Source organism: Phocoena sinus, chromosome 7, assembly GCF_008692025.1.
Source record: "Phocoena sinus isolate mPhoSin1 chromosome 7, mPhoSin1.pri, whole genome shotgun sequence".
Lineage (NCBI taxonomy): Eukaryota > Metazoa > Chordata > Mammalia > Artiodactyla > Phocoenidae > Phocoena > Phocoena sinus.
In genome coordinates, this window is record NC_045769.1 from 82,494,941 (window position 1) to 82,513,790 (window position 18,850).

At 44.8% G+C, this 18,850-nt stretch overlaps 1 protein-coding gene across 1 annotated transcript in view; it reads right to left on the minus strand.

The window, feature by feature from the left end:
* Positions 1-18,850, minus strand: part of KIF5C (kinesin family member 5C) — a 166,156-nt gene that overhangs the window by 103,098 nt on the left and 44,208 nt on the right. The window contains exons 2-3 of the mRNA XM_032638533.1: positions 8,560-8,650; positions 272-345 (exon numbers count right to left, since the gene is read on the minus strand). Coding sequence (XP_032494424.1) covers positions 272-345; positions 8,560-8,650 — 165 coding nt within the window. The remainder of the gene's footprint in view (positions 1-271; positions 346-8,559; positions 8,651-18,850) is intronic.

Sequence of the window (18,850 nt, forward strand, 5' to 3'; positions counted from 1 at the left end):
CTTATCGATGATTATTTTAAATAGAATTTATTATTCCTATTTTGACAGAGCTATCAACAAAGGATTTTCTAAAATACTGAACTCCTGAGATTTTATTACTCAACAATATTTTTAAAACTCCTCAAAGACACAAAAAATTGTGACACAAACATAACCATCCCTTAACCATCTACTGCCCAGTCAAAAAGCCGCATGCATCTCGCATTTTGCTGGAAGCACCACTTCCGTTCAGTCATCTCAGAGACGACATAACAGCACGCTGCAACCTTACCTCCATGGTGTGCGTTTTTCCTGATGATGTCTGTCCATACGCAAAAATTGTCCCATTATAACCCTCAAGGACATCTGTGAGCAAGAAAAAAAATTAACTCATTACTTTGATTGCATGCTAGTGCTGGTTGCCTGTTTTAAAATTGCATTTTCCAAATGGCCCATCTCATTTTTCACACAAATGATGTATTTCAACTCCATGTGCATTTTAAGTAGAATTGTGAGATAAAAGCAGGAACGAGGGCCTCCACTGCTCCACAAAATAAAAATAAATGGACTCACATGGCTACAGAATATATTAATGAAGAAGGAGGCAGACACACTTTCTCCTGGTAACATCAAAATCGAAACAGGTATCGAGCAGTGTATTTTCTTTTTAGTAGAAAGGTATTTGAGTTTTCTTCTCCACGTTGATCTCTTGAGATCAGTTGAGGTGGGAAAAAAAACCCCAAAACATTATCGTGACCTGAGTGTCTGGAGTGAGGTGTAGAATAGGATTTCTCTCCTGAAGATCTGATTTGGGTCGGTTTAAACCCTGGCCCCGGCGGGCTCCTTGGGGAGGTTTCTTGAGAAGGCCATGCTAAGCCCCTTCAGAGCAGAGCTACTCCACAGCTGGGGGGACAGGGTCCCACTCTGTAAACTGAGACACACGGTGACAATCCGATCAGCCCGGAAACCAACTGGGTCCTGACTCAAATTTAGGGACTCTGTTTTTTCAGTGACTGTGCTAGCAAGATGACCCTGGCCCAAGAGCATCGGGAATTTCTTTTAGTTACACAAGAAGCAGACTGTGCCACACGCTGCAGGCTGCTTCCCTCTCTCTCATCCAGGGACGAGGGGAGGCGTGCGGACAGATGGACTGACGCTGCTATGAGCTGATGATTATCTGTAGGAATTCTTTCAAAGCAGCAAAGGTGATTAAAATATATTTAGTGCTCATTTCCCTCGATCCTACTTCATCCACAAAAACATCACTGAAAGCGGAATGATGCATAATTAATATTCCCTGACCCACCATCTCTATATAAAGGGAGGAAGTCCTCATTCCTAAAAGCACGGAGGGGTGGGGACAGGAGCCCCATAAGGGGGTGTCCTCTCCAAGGCCATTTACAGAAAAATCAAGCCAGCCAATCAGCTCCATCTACTTCAGGCCCTGATTAAGTTGGTTTGTTTGCTTTTTTGGTCTCTCTCAATTTTATGATGCTGGTTAGTTTCTGTTGTTTTGTTGGGTCTTTTTTTTTTTTTGCGGTACGTGGGCCTCTCACTGCTGCGGCCCCTCCCGTTGCGGAGCACAGGCTCCGGACACGCAGGCTCAGTGGCCATGGCTCAGGGGCCCAGCCTCTCGGCGTCATGTGGGATCCTCCCGGACCGGGGCACGAACCCGTGTCCCCTGCATCGGCAGGCAGACTCTCAACCACTGTGCCACCAGGGAAGCCCCTGTTGGGTCTTTTAAAAAAAATTTTTAATACACATTGTACTGGTCTGAGGTTTTGCAGTGTGAACTGGGATCAGAAAAGAAAGCAGGATTTTTCCTCGGGTAGTTAAAAAAAGAAAAATTAAGTGGCAGTTTTTTTTTAATCCTGGCAGCCCTCAAGAGTTTGTGTCAAGCTATATTGAGAGAGAGAAAATGTTCGCACGTATCCAACTTCTGGTAATGGTTTCCCTGGTAACGGGGGAAGCAAAAACGTGAAGACTACAGTGTAAGGGTTGGAGGTTCAAGCTTCAGTTTTCTCAAAAATGCCAACTTGCCCAGAGAAAAGATTTCTACAGTCTGAAAATGGTGGCCGGAGTGGAGAGCTTCTACACAACCACAAATGTGACAGGCTTTCAGGGACCAAAGAAAGTGGTCTCCACCCTTGGTCGTTGTTTTCAAATTCTACATATCCATGGCACAAACAACTCCAGACAATGAGAATGCCAGCCACAAATCCAGCGCTAAAGCTCCTGTTTATTAGAGACTAAACCTCTCCCCCCACACTGAAAGGGCTTTCTTTCTTCTCTTAAGTCCCTGTGGAGGAAGTAGCCTGGGATGACCCCTTACCTCAGGTGTTGGGGCAGGAAGACGGCAGCCAAGGCCAGGGGTCCAGCTCCCTGGGTTCCTCATCGCAGCCGCTGGCCACCCTACTCATTCGCCAGCACACAGAGGCGGCCCTGAACAACTGCCCCACGCTGAAGAAATCTCAGCTCAGAACCCAGCTCTGCAGATGGGAGAAAACCCAGCACCTGCTTCTTCCTCCGCCAGGAAGCAATGGGACCAAGGCATCTGAATTTTGCCCCGCAGACAACCCCCAGGCTCAGTCCACCCCTCTAAATCCACCCTCACTAAGAGAATGCACCATCCTCCTAACTCCTAGTGAGTCACTGCTCGACAGACTCCCTCAGGTTAAGGACTGGGGCACATATATGCAAACAAGAGCTCATGGACAGCATCGCTTGTTTGGGGTAGAGAGTTGAGAGGCACATGAGACTCTTACTTGGAGAATCCCTGATTCTTTGCTGTGGCTATTTCAACACTGCGGGCAATTTCTTAGGTTTTTTTTTTTTTTTTTTTTTTTTTTTGAGAAAAAGAGAACACATAAGAGAAGCCCATTAGGACAAACTCCATGTGGCCTTCTTTTTTAACATCTTTATTGGAGTATAATTGCTTTAGAATGTTGTGTTAGTTTCTGCTGTATAACAAAGTGAATCAGCTCTCACCCTCCCTATCCCAGGGATACCACCCTGCATTTTGCAGCCCTCTAGGTGGTCACAAAGCACCGAGCTGATCTCCGAGCTGATCTCCCTGTGCTATGCCGCTGCTTCCCACTAGCTATCTATTTTACGTTTGGTAGTGCATATATGTCCATGCCACTCTCTCACTTTGTCACAGCTTAACTTCCCCATCCCCCGTGTGGCCTTTAAAGTGTTCAGAATCATGTTACAATTAATTTGTTGTTGGAGAACCTACCTCTGGTGCTCAAGGTTGAACAGGGCTGATGCCGCCCTCTATCAACTGGATTCCGAATCAGAAGGTAATTTTAAAAGAAAACAGAAAACTCTTCAAACCCAGTGTTCTCTACTTTCTTCCAAACTCCAGGTCTGGGGGAGTTTGTTTGTTGTTGAGGCTGTATTTGCTTATGAGAGGAGAGGAGAGGCTGGGAGGGGGGCGCAGCCTAAAAGTGCACCTGGGCCTGGACCACTGAGATACGGAGAGATGGACACCCGCCAAGCACAGAGAGATGAGGGAACAGGCCTGTGCTCGGTGCCACTGAGCCACACAACCAACCCGCCTGCCTCTCGCTGAAACAGCCCACAGAAAGGCACTTTCATCACGCTGAGGGACAGGTCCTGGGGCCGAGGAGAGCATTTGTTTCAGAGTCTCCGCCATAACATAATGACTGTTTCTATACACCAGCCACAGAGCCAGGAACCAGCCCAGCTGGACAGAACCTTTCTTTGTGATGGAGTCTGGCGTGATGTGACCTCAGCTCACACCACACAGCCAGCGGCGCCCCACGAGCACAGCACACGTCCATCGAGCGGCCAAGCAAACCCAAAAGAGAGTCCACAGCGGGTGGGAAGAGCCCTGGGAGGGAGGAGTGGAACGGAGTCCTTGAAAATACTTGCTGCTTCCCGGTGCAGCCTTTAGAGCCAAGCTTTCCATCCTAGGTTTTATTAGTTCTGAGTCCAGGTCTTGCTGAAGCAGAAGAGTTAGTTCCATTATCAGGTAAGAATCTGGGGAAGACATAATCATACCTACGCACCAGGGTGCCTGAGGAGGCTGCTGTGGCCTCCTATCGACTCTCCAGGTGAAACAGTGGCCTGGTCGTGGCACCAGAGCCCCTGGCAATAGTGGCTGCAACTCATCCCTGGCTTGGAATCCTAAGGCTTTTGCCAGCCAACCACACTACTCAGGCAGGCGGTGCCCAGAGAACGCAGAGACCGTTCTGCCAAATGCCAGAGGCCAACCAGGATACTGGCCCCACCAGTCCGAGGGCAGGCACTGTGCCCAGGTGAGGGCGTGCAGCGTCTTCAGAATGGAAGTGTGTCTCACTATCGGCAGACAGCCAGGGCCACCCTTCAGCTCTGGAACCCAGTCTCCGTTCTCCGTTCTCTCCCCCTCCCCTTCCCCACCGCCATTCCTACCCCTGTCTTTTTGCAATGTGGTCCATATGGCCTGATGGAAAAGGAACAACTCATAAAATAATTATCAAATGCTCATTATGGGCCCACCAGAAAAGTGGGGGCAGGATAGTAAAATTCAAGTAAGTCAGATGAACTCAGGTTCAAGGCCCAGCCTCGCTTCACTACTCCCTCAATGACCTGGCCAAGTTACTTCACCTCAATTTCCTCTTTAGTACAAAGGGAATAATAATGCTCACACCTCATAAAGTTGTAAAGATTTAAAATGCAATAACATATGTAAAATGCATACAGGGTGCCTGACAGATAACAGCAGCTAAATAAATATAATTCTTCTTAAGAGTCATATATAATAAAATAATAAAATAGATCTGATAATATCCTAAGCTTGTGACTCTTCAATGGGTCCACATCACCTATAAGATAAAGCCCTTCAATTTCTATCAAATTCTGGTCCAGTCTAACTTTTCAGGTCTCATAACCATGCACCCTGTACCATTCTAAGCTGCCCATATAATTTGGGTCTTTATGCTTTTGCTTTTGCTATTTCTTCTGCTTGTACCACCCTGCATTTTCTATGCTCCTCAGAAACCCAACCTTTCCAAGAAGTCTTAATTCTCCAGTCCTCCTCTCTACCCACCAAAACCAGTAGTGACTTTCTTCTGTGCTCCCATAGCATTTTGCACACACCCATTCTAAAGCACATAATCCCCACGTGTATGATAATTGTGCATGCGTCTGTCTCTTTCCCTATACTTAAAGATTCTTGCAGTCTTATGTATCTTGGTGACTCCAGTCCCTAGCAGTACTTACCACATGGCAAATACCTAATATACTTTCATAAAAATATGAATGAAACAACTAAATGAATGCAATTTAGAGAAATTAGAACTGGAAAACAAGAAACCATCTTCTCTAGCACTGGATGGTCTACATCCAGTTAATTTGGAAGGCAAATGCCAGGGGTGGCTTCTGTAGGCTGGGACGCAGTTATTCTTATTTCAGTAATAGTGTCCGGTAACCATGGTTTTTAATTCCTACGGCATCCATAGGAACCTTTCTATTTACCATGCTGGTACTCACAAACCCTATAACCTCTTCTAGAAGAACTGGAAGAGATTCTACAGACTCTTTCAGAAGATGTTTTGAGAAATACACACCAGATAAAAAGGGGAGTGTGGGAGGTGCCAGGATTCTACAATCAAATGTTCGAAATATTTTTTTTTAACTCAGTGAAGTTGAAGGGAATGCAAAGACTGAGAGAGAATAAAGCTGTCCAGTTAAAAGGAGTCTTCCTGATCTCAAAAACATTAAGGGTTTAGATAGACTTGAAAAGAAAGCTCACCAGTCCACTACATTACCACGAATCACAGAGACCACGATTTAAACTTCCTTTAGAAGTCATTTGATTCAATTCTTGGCCTCTAGAAAAAAAAGACCTCCACTTCACCACCTTCCATACTTGATGTAAATAGGGCTTGTCATGGCCACAGATGCCTCAGCTGTACCTAGTAATCTATTCCAAGCAGTTCTTTCTTATATGCCTACATTTTATCTTGCTGATGCAGAAATACACAGCCACTTCCCTTCACACTAGCCTCAGTGGATATTAAAAAAAGTTAAACTTGGTCTTCATTATGCCCCTAATAATTTTCTTTCAAGGGAAAATAAGATACTCTTTATTGCTACAAAATGAGTATGTTCGTGTTATATGTATGGTGCCCAAGAAATGTCTGTTTACTATATCATGTCAGAGCCTGATTTTATTCTATTATTATTATTTTAATTAATTAGTTAATTAATTATTGGCTGCGTTGGGTCTTCATTGCTGCGCGCGGGCTGTCTCTAGCTGCAGAGTGTGGGGTCCATTCCTCACTGCGGAGCATGGGCCTCTCACTGCGGTGGCCTCTCTTGTTGCAGAGCATGGGCTCCAGGCATGCAGGCTTCAGTAGTTGTGGCACACGGGCTCAGCAGTTGTGGCACACAGGCTCCAGAGCGCAGGCGCAGCAGTTGTGGCACGCGGGCCCAGTTGCTCCGTGGCATGTGGGATCCGATCCTCCCGGACCAGGGATCGAACCTGTGTCCCCTGCATTGGCAGGCAGATTCCCAATCACTGCGCCACCAGGGAAGTCCCGATTTTATTCTAAATAGTTTTCTTTGTGGCTCACTATATATTGGGGCCTCAAGTTATCCATAGTTAGGGTGTCCACAGGAACCCCCCAGGGATTGCCCATTTCTGACATTTCATATATTATAGAGAATTCCAAGTGCTGAAAGGACCCAAACTTATCTAGTAAATAAAGACTCAAAGATTATTATTGTTGTTTGTTAATCACAGGATTTTTAAAAAACAGAGTGTATCCATCTCTAATTACAATGTCAACTTAGAGAGGGCAGGTATGTGTTTAAATGGCCCTAACGCTTAGCATAGCACATAGTAAATACTATTTAGATCTGATAATGAAGGAGGAGAGAAAAACAAGGAAATTCTGGCTCATATGTGATTAATCTTACTTTAATAAAAATATGAAAGAGTCTGACAATAGAGGGGAAGGAGGGCTGACTAGAAGCAAACTAGAACTATATATTCCAGAAAGAAAGAGCAAATATGTTTAGATAGAAAGAGAAGCAAAAGAGTAGAAGTAGAGAGAAGACAAAACTTACCACCAGATACAGGCCCAAACAATTAATTCAAAAAAAGCTCATATTCAGGCATATTTTTTTCTCTTCAATTTTCTATAATAATCTTACTGTGAACACCGTCTAATTTAAGTGATGTCTGCAACAAGAATGTGACTAACCATGCACCTCAGCAAGGAACATTACATTCTGATGGGCGTCTCCCACGCACGTGTCCAGGGTCAGAATTAATCTAACAGATGTACCCAGGGCTGATTTTCACGCATTTCAAGTAGTTAGGTTAGTCAGCTCGGCTTCTAAAAATAAGTGAATCTAATATGACAAGGTGTTTGGGGTTTTTTGGTTGGTTTGTTTGTTTTACTTTTCACTCTTTGAATCTAGCACTGCCTATAAAAGTGGTAGCATCAAGACATTTGAAAGCACAATTGCTGCAGCATTCAAATTTGAAGGCAAGGATTTAATGATGAAAAGCAAAGTATGAAAGGCAAAGATGCCCCTCAGCTCTGTCCAGATGGTGAGCTCCCCAAAGGCAAGCTCCATCCTGCCCCTGATTTAAAAGGGCAAGGTAGAGCAACGTGTAAATTGCTTTGTCTCCCTGCTGTTATTTTGACACGGATCCTTCAGGACCAAGGCCAGTCCCAGAGAATAGGACTGATCTCTAAGACACAAATTCAGGCTTCAGGCTACCTATGTGGAAGAACAAATGTCAGGATCTGGGCGGCATGCTTGAAAGTGGGTTAGATGAAAGTACAATTGAGGAATGCTGACTAGCAAGAACAACTCACTAACCAGCAAGGTAATGTGATCTTAGGATGCTGCAGAAAATTCCTTGACGCCCAAGAATTTTCCACATTTAAAGCTTCTTCCTGAAGACTATACTTTCAGGGATCATTTCTATTGACACATACATACTACTATATATAAATAGACAACTGTATAGCACAGAGAACTCTACTCAGTACTCTGTAATAGCTTATATGGGAAAAGAAGATAAAAAAGAGTAGATACATATAGGTATAACAGATTCACTTTGCTGTACACCTGAAACTAACACAATATTGTAAATCAATTATACCCCAATAAAAAAATTTTAAATTAAAAAAGAAAAAAAAGCTTCTTTCTGAAGAGACAGATGCACAAAACAAATCAACCAAAAATACACAACTGGAGTCTCAGAATAGATATTTTTCTCCTGAGGAGGTACTATACCTTCAGCAGTATTTTAGAACCATTACAGGAATAGCGTGACTATGGCTTACCTTGCTTTTAAACTTCTGGGTGAGAGAATAACTCTGCCCAAAAGGTGGCAAAAGAAATAAAGAAATCTCCTTGGAAAGGAGGTATTGAGGAGTTAAATAACTTGCCTGACATCACAGCACATCAGGGCCAGAACTCGCTATAATTCAGTGTTTCCAATTAGCAGGCCTCTGCTTATGGTCAAAGGGTATTGATTCCTAGGCTGTGAATACCACTTACTGTCTTCCATTACTTTGAAGCGCCCCGAAGAAATGAAGAGTTAGCACTTACCTTTGACAATTTGCTTTGCACACGCGTTGTAAACCTGCTCTTGGGTCGTGGTGGGAGGCAGCACTCTGTCGAAGACATATGGCTTTCCTTGCTAGAAGGAAACGGCAAAGCACATTAGACGCTTAGGAAGAAAAGGCACTAATGGCACTAGTCAGACCACAGGCACTAAGTCACCAAGCCCACTCTTTAAGGCAGTTCCTTACCAAGACTAGGGAAATTTTCTTTCTTTTTTTTAAAATAAATTTATTTATTTATTTTTATTTTTGGCTGCGTTGGGTCTTCGTTGCTGTGCACGGGCTAAGTGCGGTGAGCGGGGGCTACTCTTCGTTGCAGTGCGCAGGTTTCTCATTCCGGTGGCTTCTCTTGTTGCGGAGCACGGGCTCTAGGCACGCGGGCTTCAGTAGTTGTGGCACTCGGGCTCAGTAGTTGTGGCGCATGCACTTAGTTGCTCCGCAGCATGTGGGATCTTCCCGGACCAGGGCTCGAACTCATGTCCCCTGCATTGGTAGGCGGATTCTTAACCACTGTACCACCAGGGAAGCCCAAGGCTAGGGAAATTTTCTAACATGAACAACATGTTTGTGTGTGTGTACTGTATGTTGAGAATCGGAAAGGAGAAAGAAGAAAAACATTTTTTTTTTCTACTTGAAGCACCTTTTCTGATGAAATGTAGGTTGACACGTCATTCACACATTTAAACAAATATTTAGTCACTGAGAGTTTCTTCTGATCCAGCCATAGACTAGTTGCTAACCAATCAGAAGACAGTCCTGCCTGGAGAACATTCAATCAAGTGTGACAGCTATAATGAACAAGAAAGCAAACACACAGGAAAATGCAACGTGCCTAGGAATAACGTATAGGGACGGAGGGGATGAGAGAAGGCCAAAGAAGACCTCCGTGAAGCAGTACCAGTTAAGTGGATCTTTAAAAGATCAGAAAAGTTGAGGCATGTGAAGAACCGTGGAAGAACATTCCAGGCAAAGGGTGGAGCAGACAGGAAGGGGCCAGGGGTGCTCAAGGAACTAGAGGGTGTACAAGAGGAGATGGGAAAGGAAATTAGCCAAGGTAACGCACTTGGATTTTATTCAGTGGGAAGATGCCATGATCTGACTTAAGAAGCTGCTCTTAGTAGCCAGATATTATTGCTCTGTGTCCTAGATTACTCTAGTGTTTTCTTCACATGCATAAGTGGTGTCTTAACTGGGTGGAGGCTTTGGAGATAAAGGGGGGCCTCTACATAAATATATTTATAAATATATAAGTCAAGTGCTCTCCCCAGGTGTGGGCTCTGGGGATTTGGCCCAACAGGGCTGTGTGCGATTGGAGGAGGGAACTGCCGGAGGGAAGGGAAGAGGTTCTGCTGAGGTGCTACTGACTCCGGAGGTGCAGAGCCCTGACACTCCACCACTCAGCGTTCAACAAGCAGTTACTGGGCGTTTCCACGCCCGGTGCTGCACACTGGGGAAGCAGGTAGGGAGGAAAGACACAGCCTCTTCCCCGGGAGAACCCCCCATCACAGCACTCCTTCCCCACCAATTACCACCCAGGCAAGGGGTGGTCCTCCCCCGGCCCCTTCACCTTCATTTTCCCCAAGTGCAGAAGGGAGGGCAGGAGAAGAGAAGGGAGGAGAGGAGAGAGCCAAGAGCCTCCTTCACTCCCACCCTGCACCTCCTACACGTGGCTCTGGACACGGGGAACCACTCAAGGACAAGTCTGACACCCTGAAAAGATAACCGCTCATGGGGGATCCAAGGACAAGGCTTGTTACATCCTATAACCTTCACACAAAAGGAAGCACACAGCTGTCAGACCGGCTTAATATTCCACTCCTCTATGTCTATGGTAAAGCCACACGTAGATGAGGCTACACGTTAGGGCTGTGCTCTCGAGCTTTAGTCTTTAAAAAAACAAGATTGCGCCAACCAGGTAAACGAGCTACTTCCAGCTTGGTTTTAGAAAAAAATGGAGAATTTTCAGGCACGATCACATTTTGTTTTTATACAAAGCAGCAGAACCATTCATTCTGTTAAAATTCTGGAAGGGGATTATTTCCTGATGTTTTGTTCCCAGCAAGTCTCATTCAATCAGTGAATCTAGTATTTGGCTGAATAACCACGATTATATCCTCACTGCAATCTATTGCCAATGATCAGCCCACCATATTCTTAGCAGCTTTATCTATTTGTAAAATTCAACTAAATGTCAGTAGTGTAAAAGGTTAGAATAAACATTTACAGAGTTTGCCTAAGTATCTGTCGTCCGCTGAACCTTCTGGAAAGAAAATGCAGCTTTGCTTAATTTAAAACAAATCCATCATTTCTCCAAACTTGATGAGAATCACCAAAATAAACCGTCTTGCGTACAGCATGATCCTGCTTTAGGTTTTGGAGAAAATGCACTTGACACAGCAGGGGAAAGGACCTATTAAATTATAGTATATGATACAAAAAATAGGACTCCCCAATTTTGCCCTTTAATTGAAAATGTTTATTGGAGTGTGCTATGCTTTCACTTTAAAAGACGTAGAAAGCAAGAAATCTCTACTCTTCATTTCAATAATATCACATTTACCAAGTGACAAATGCATAATATAACAATTTTCCATAAGCTGAAGTTAATTCCCAAACAGAAACTGCCTTCGAGAAAAGAGAAAATTTAGAAAATGGTTTGTTATGAGACTTATCTTGTCAGGATTAGAACATAAATTAGTTAAAAATGTAAGCATTTTTATGTGTCTTTTCGTGCACTGAGGCGGTCATCGGCTTTTATTTTCAAGAACTGACTTGTGGCACGGTGTGCCAGCTGTATATACAACGGCCATTTAAGCAAAAATAACAACAACGAACTCATCACTCTCTGCTGTTTTGGTAAAGAAATGAAAATCTCACAAATCCTGGTTGAGACCGCAGCAAAGACCCCCAGGAGACAGGAGTCTCCCTGTTTCTGATCCCACTGTGGCCGAGGGTTTCTGTGGGCAGGCAACGGGCCCAGCTTGCTCTAGTTGTCACTACATTTGCAGCTGCAGAATAAATTTTTGGATTTACATCTTAATATGGGTGCTGGGTGCTAACACTTGAAACTGAATGATGAGGTCACCAGTTACTCCTTCTGGAGACACTTTCCTTTCCAGGCACCTATTCAGCACATGGTCCTCTGAGACTTCTCTGGCCACTCTGTCCGTGACCTTTGCTGATGTCTCTTCCAGACTTCTGTGTGACAGTGTGCCCTGGACCCAGACCTCAGCCTCCTCTCTGTAATTCAAATGAACATGTCAGCCTTCAAATCTCACCCAAGCTCCGGATTCATATACTCAATCTCCTGCTAGACATTTCCACTTGGATGTTCATTAGCCATCTCAAACTTGACTGGACAAAAAAGAACCATCAAGCCCTCTATGTCTGAGTAAGAACTGCACCACCAATCACCTAGTACTCAGGCCAAAATCATCCATCATGTCCCATAGATTCCAAATCCAAAATATATCCCAAATTGTATCACTTCTCACCATCTACACCACATAACCCCAGTCCAAGCCACCATCGTTTCTCATCAAGACAACAGCTACAGTCTCCTGACTGGTCTCCCTGCCTCCATTCTTGGTCCTAACAATCCAATCTTCACTTAGCAGTCAGAGTGGGCTTTCTAGAACTATAAATCAAATGATATCATCCCTCTTAAAATTCTCCAGTGGCTCCTATTATACTTAGACTAGACCCTCTCCACCCTCAGCTCCCTGCATTCTCCTCCATCTTACTACAGCGTAGCCCACTGGACTTCCTTCAGTACTGTACTTATTCCTCAGCTCAGAGCCTTTGCTCTTAACGCTTCCACCTTCTTGGAATTCTCTCACTGCAGATCTTCACTTGGCTCACCACAGATCTTCATTTGGCTGTCTCTTCATCCCCTGTCAGATGTCAACTCCAACTTCTCCTCCTTTGAGGGCTTCTGTGACCCTAAACTAAAGCAGCCCCACCCCACCCTGACATCACTTTCTGTTACATTACCCTATTTGGTTTGCTCCACAGAAATTACTATGTGACCCATTCTCAACCAATCAAATGGACCACTACTATTAAAGCATCTAACCAGCTAAGACAGAAGCCATATAAATGCCAAGACCTAATTGCATGTTATGCAAACCTGCTGCAATTTATGAAAGGAATCTGGATGGGACACACACTCCACATACATTACAACTGAAAATAAGGCAACCCAGCTTTGCCATGGAAGTCTCTCGCAGAGCAGTGCTAATTGCATGGGAGCGGTGTAGCTAAATAACTTACCAGGATCACATACAAAAAAATAACAGCAGATGGTTCTTACGTTTTTATAGTTAAAATTAAAAAACAAAAAAGTCGGGCTTCCCTGGTGGCGCAGTGGTTGAGGGTCCGCCTGCCGATGCAGGGGACACGGGTTCGTGCCCCGGTCCGGGAAGATCCCACATGCCGCGGAGCGGCTGGGCCCGTGAGCCATGGCCGCTGAGCCTGCGCGTCTGGAGCCTGTGCTCCGCAACGGGAGAGGCCACAACAGTGAGAGGCCTGCGTACCACAAAAAAAAAAAAAAAAAAAAAGTCAAACCACCAGAATTCCTATCAAGTTATTGAGAGCAAAGTGTCTGTGAACTATATGGCCTGTCTGTTAACCCATTTGACCCATTACCCAACAACTGTTCCCCATCCTGGAAGGAATATTACTCTGGGAGACAGAAGAAAGCAAAAGACGCACTTAAAGTTTTAGAAAATGGGCACCAGGAGAGAGGTTAAGGAAACTGAAATTAATTATGCCCAAGAAGAGATAATCAAGAGGTAATCTAATAACAATCTCTGAGACCAACCAAGAGTTGTGACCAAAGGGGGCCAATGATTTAAATGATTTTTCTTCTATCTTTATTAAGAAAGAAAGAAACAGGAAAAAAAAGACTTAAATTTCCACAAGATTTAAACTCACTCTGTGGGATTATCTTCAGACACTGAGTAGAGGAAGTGATTACTGAGAATATCACTAACCTCTCCATCCCAGGTGTTTGTGCGATTTCACTCCTGAAAGTACAGAATATGACAGGTTCTTCCTGTGCTGACCACCTTCTCACTACCGTCCACCAACACCATCACCAACCACTGTGATCCAAATCCTTTAATATTTTATCTCTTTTAATTCTCACAGTAACTCCATGAGGTAGGTATTATTATCTCCATTTCACAAACTGGAAAACTAAGGCCCAGTCACATCACCAGCTCTATTACTTTGGGGAAATTACTTTAAGTCTCTAATTTCAAGCGTTCCTCCTTTACATCATGCTGTTTTCCTAGGTAGCTAATGATTTATTGGAAAAGTAGGAGACACATGGAACAGCAGATGTTAGGACTAACATGAAAGATGGAAGCAAAGCGATTAATGAGGCAACAAAAGACAGAGAGCCCTACCATAGCCTACAGGAGTCGAGACAGTGTTAACCATGAAGTTGGGATTGACAGGTACCCAATGAGGAAAGAAGGGCTTAAGATCAGGAAAGAAGGACAAGACTGGCAAGAAACACGGTGGGCACGCACGTGGCAAGGCTTCCTTGCAACAGAAGGAATTAAAAACAGGTGAAAGCCAACCAGAGGCAAGGAAAAGGCAGATGTAAGACCTGTTATGAAAAGAAGGAGTTATTAAGAAAAATTCTAAAATTTTTCAGAGCCAAAACGTCCTTGGTCCAAACCCAGCACTGTGCTTTACAAACAAACAAACGAGACTGGGAGAGGGTAGATGACCTGCAGAAAGTCACCCAGCCAATTAGGTGGCCAGCAGGTCTCTGCCTAGAATCCAGACCTCCTGGTTCCCTGTCTCATGCTCTGAGAGTTCTGGCTTTAGAATCAGTTGCTCTCTCTGAACATCAAGGAAACAAGCATGAGCCTCTGGTACTTTTTTCCCCTGCTTTCTTCCCCATCAATTCTAAATTACTTCCAAATATACAATTGATTAGTTCAACAAAGAGTTCTTGCTATGAGAGCTGGAGCAGTACAGCAGGAGAATTAGAATCATGGCCTCCCAGAGTTAACAGGAACTTGAGAGTCAGCCCATCCGATGCCCTCTCAATGCACAGCTCTCATCTCCGCAGCCCTGCGAGGCAGCAGGGAACCTGCTCGAAACTCAACTAGCTCCAATTGTTAGAAAGTTGTGTTCTTGTATTGATTTAAAATCGGCATCCCTGAAGCATTAGACCTGGCGCTGTCCTCCAGAACAAGACAGACCAAGGGGGCTTCCCTGGTGGTGCAGTGGTTGAGAGTCCGCCTGCCGATGCAGGGGACACGGGATCGTGCCCCGGTCCGGGAAGATCCCACATGCCGCAGAGCGGCTGGGCCCATGAGCCATGGCCGCTGAGCCTGCACGTCCGGAGCCTGTGCTCCGCAACGGGAGAGGCCACAGCAGTGAGAGGCCCGCGTACCGCAAAAAAAAAAAAGACAGACCAAGGCTCTTGGCCTACATTTACATGGCAGTTTTTTTTCACTTTGGGAGCTACGTGTTCAACATCCAAATCTCTTTTCTCTGAGAGAGAAAGGCACATGTGCTTCCTTCCAGAAAGGTGTATGGATTTGTCTTGAATTGAAGGACTCCAAAGACGTCCAAGGTTAAGACATCAATAAAACATTATATTAGTTTGCACAAGAATAAATCAAATAAGATAAACTCATAAACTGTCCAGGGCTTGGCAAACAATCAGAAAGAATGTTTCTAAAACACTAACTAAAAAGCAGGAAGCCTTTGGGTTAATGTTGATACTCATTTTTTTATTGACACAAATATTCTGCCAGAATAAGTTTTGTTTTGTGTTGTTTATTGACATACAGCTCACATACCATGAAATTCACCCCTTTAATAAGAAAGTACAATTCAGTGGTTGTCAGAACATCCACTAGGTTGTGCAACCATCACCTCTGTCTAATTCCAGAGCATTTTCGTCCCCCTAAAGAGAAACTCTGCACACATTAGCAGTCACTCCCCAGCCTCTCAATTCCCCCTGCCCTGGGAAACCACTAAGCTACTTCCTGTCTTTACAGATTTGCCTGTCCTGGAATCATATGATATGTAGCTTTTTGTGACAGGTTTCTTTTACTTATAATGTTTTCGAGGTTCATCCATGTTGTAGAATGAACCACTTCATTCACTTTCATGACTGAATAAAATTCCACTGTATGCATTTACCACATTTCATGTGTCCATTCACCAACTGATGGACATTTGGGTTGTTTCCAGTTTTGGGCTATTATGAGTCCTGCTATGAACATTCATGTAGAAGTTTTTATGTAGACATATATTTTCATTTCTCCTGGTTATGTAACTAGGAGTAGAATTTCTCTACGTTTAACTTTTTGAAGAACTGACAAATTGTTTTCCAAAGTGGCTATACCATTTTACATTCCCACCAGCAGCATATCAGGGTTCTAATTTCTCCACATCCTTGTCAACACTTGTAATTATCTGTTTTCTTTATTATGGCCATCCTAGTGGGCACGCAGTGGTATTTCTTGCTGATATCGGGAGAAGTTTTTAAACTGACACTTACATAATAAAATCTATATTAATGTATATCATGGACACAGAGGTGTTCCCAGGCATTGTAACACATTGTTGTGCTGTTACGTTAACATTTATAAAATGGCCCGGAATGAATCATCTTATGAAAACTATAAGTTATACACATCCACATGCTTTAAGAAAGAGAACAGTGGACCAGGAGGAGGGGACTTATAAAAGGATTTAGAACAGTGTTTCTGTACTCCTCACTCCAGTAGCCAATACTTAATGTTGCCCAAAGAAGGCTGCCTACCAAATACACTTGGGTATAATTCCCATTTCTCTGAGGCTCAGTTTCCTTGTCTGTAAAACAGAGTCAATATTATCCACAATTCAGGCCTCCTGTGAGGATCAGATGTGCTCATGCAAGTAAAGGATCTAGGGCAGTGCCTGGTGTTACAGAAGATGCTCAAGACATGGTCAGTGTTATGCTGTTATGAAAAATTTGAGCCAATTTTCACCGGGCATTTGTATTGCAAACTTACTCAGCAGTGACCCTTTAAAGGAAGGGATGCTAATAAGTGATAATCATTCATAATGTACCAGCTCCGAGACTTGGCATGCTGGTGCCCGTACCACACCCAAGTGCCAAATCACACCTCAGGCATCTAGGCCCCCCGGTCTGTGACTCGTGAGGTCTGCTCCACAGAGCATGGGGGCCACTTAATTTCCAGGGGTCCTCGAAAAAGGTACTCTGTTCTAAGGCCATCTCCTACACTCTTTAAAAATAAATAGAATTTCCATGTTCAGTCATAAAGCTTGTTCAGGAAAGCAGAGGAGCTGTGTCTGGTACAGGCACTTGTAGACTCACCAGCTTTGCTATTACAGATTCGGACCCTCCTGGAAACATCTGTGATTATACCAACTGCAACCTAAAGCAGATGCTTCCAGGGTCCTGACCATATCCCCTCAATCTTCACCATTTCCACGCACACTGGCCTGACCTCCAGCATCTGCATGTCTGCCTGAGGGCTCTTCTGGCGCCGGAGCCCTCTCCGTCACCCGCAGCAGGCCAGAAGGACCTCCCCAGCACCAGCCCAGTGGTCTTCAACCAATGACTGACAGGAGTTGGGGTAAACACTTCAGCTCCCTCACCCAGGGGTGGAAGGGGAGGGGAGAGTGACTCTGAGGCAGGTATTCCAAACTGGCTCCCAGGGTTCCCCACTGGGATGGAACTCCCATTGCACGTGGTGGTAACCTGGCGTGATGACACGCTCTCTGTTGGTTTCCTTCTCTTCCCTGTCTCACTTCTCCACTCTTCATCAGTGTGTCCAGGAACCACTTCCCAAAGAAACTTGAATTTGAATCCGTTCCAGTGTCTGCTTCTGGGAAGGTTCAAAGTAAGGCAAAATCCCAGACATTTTTGCTCTTTCAATCAGTAAGTAGGTCCTAAGAGATTCGGGGTTTGTTGAATCACTGTCAAATATGGAGCCATCACATTTGGTTGATGTCCAGACCAGGGACGGGGGGTGGGTGAGTGGAAATTGAAATCCTTATTAAAATTTAACAGGGTGTGGGTTTGGGATGCTGTCCTAGAAAAAGAGGTGACTTTTTCTTCATCAAAAGGTGCTGGTCACTTGCCAAGCCTTGGGTCCATGGGGCCACATCTGCCCAGAGGATTACCAATTTCTCGCCTACACAAATGAGGGCTCCAGGCTCCCAAAGATCCTGACCTAGCAGAGTGTCTTGTACATAGCGGTACAGGGTAGGTGCTCAATAAAATTCTGCTGCTGCTGATGATGACTAATGCCTGCAGACGAGCATGCAGGGTGCCAGGACGCCATGAAATGGTGCTGGGGTGCTGGAGGGAGGGACGGAATCCATACTCATTGTCTCTCTCCAGAGTATCAGAAACATCAGTTGTTACTGACCATACTCGTCCCCCACCTCCAAGATTTTAGCAGTCATGGAGTTGCCCTATCTTTTTCTGCATTCCTTTACTCCTCTCTACCCCATCACCTACCTTCCCGTGTATCTGGAACTGGCCTGCAAATTCCCAAAGCAGAAAGAAACCTCACTGTGCCAAAGCATCCCATACCCAGCAGTGACCAGCTCTTTCCCATCACTGTTACATCCTCTGCTGGGTCCACCAATCTGCAAATGTAGCCTCACAAGGAAACCCTGAGGCCGATCAGCCTGATTGTTCCCATCAGCTGAACCCTCCAGCTCCATCTTCTCGTCACTCCACTGCCTGTCCCCATCTACGCTGGGATGACTCTGTGACGGGGGATAGAAATGCTAAGCCAGAGCTGGGCGCAAACATTCCCATCTCCCTCCCCACACTGGCTCTGTGCCCCAGGGAAGGAGCTTGGTGCCAGTTCTGGCCAAAGCCAAGGCTGTTCCCAGGAGAGGCTGCAATAAAACTGATGTCCGTGAAGCCAGTGGAAGCAATTGGCTTCCACTGGAGTTGCCAAGGAAGTGCCAACCTCTGCACGTCTTGAGAATGAACAAAGGCAACACACAAGCATGAATCTTGTAAGCCTTCTTCCTGTAGGGAACCAGCCTCAAATTCTTTCCTTCCTGCCAAAAGTCCTGTGCATGGACACACAAGCACTGTCAACATCGCAGACAGCTATGAAAAAACACTCTGGGAAGGCAAACTGCCCAAGTGACAATGAAGAAATTCCGAATTATTGCCTGGCTAATGGACAAAATGAAGACAGAAGCGTTACTTTTGTTAGAGAAATTAATGGGATCTGTGTTTCAAAAATAAGGTTCTTATTTGTATGTGA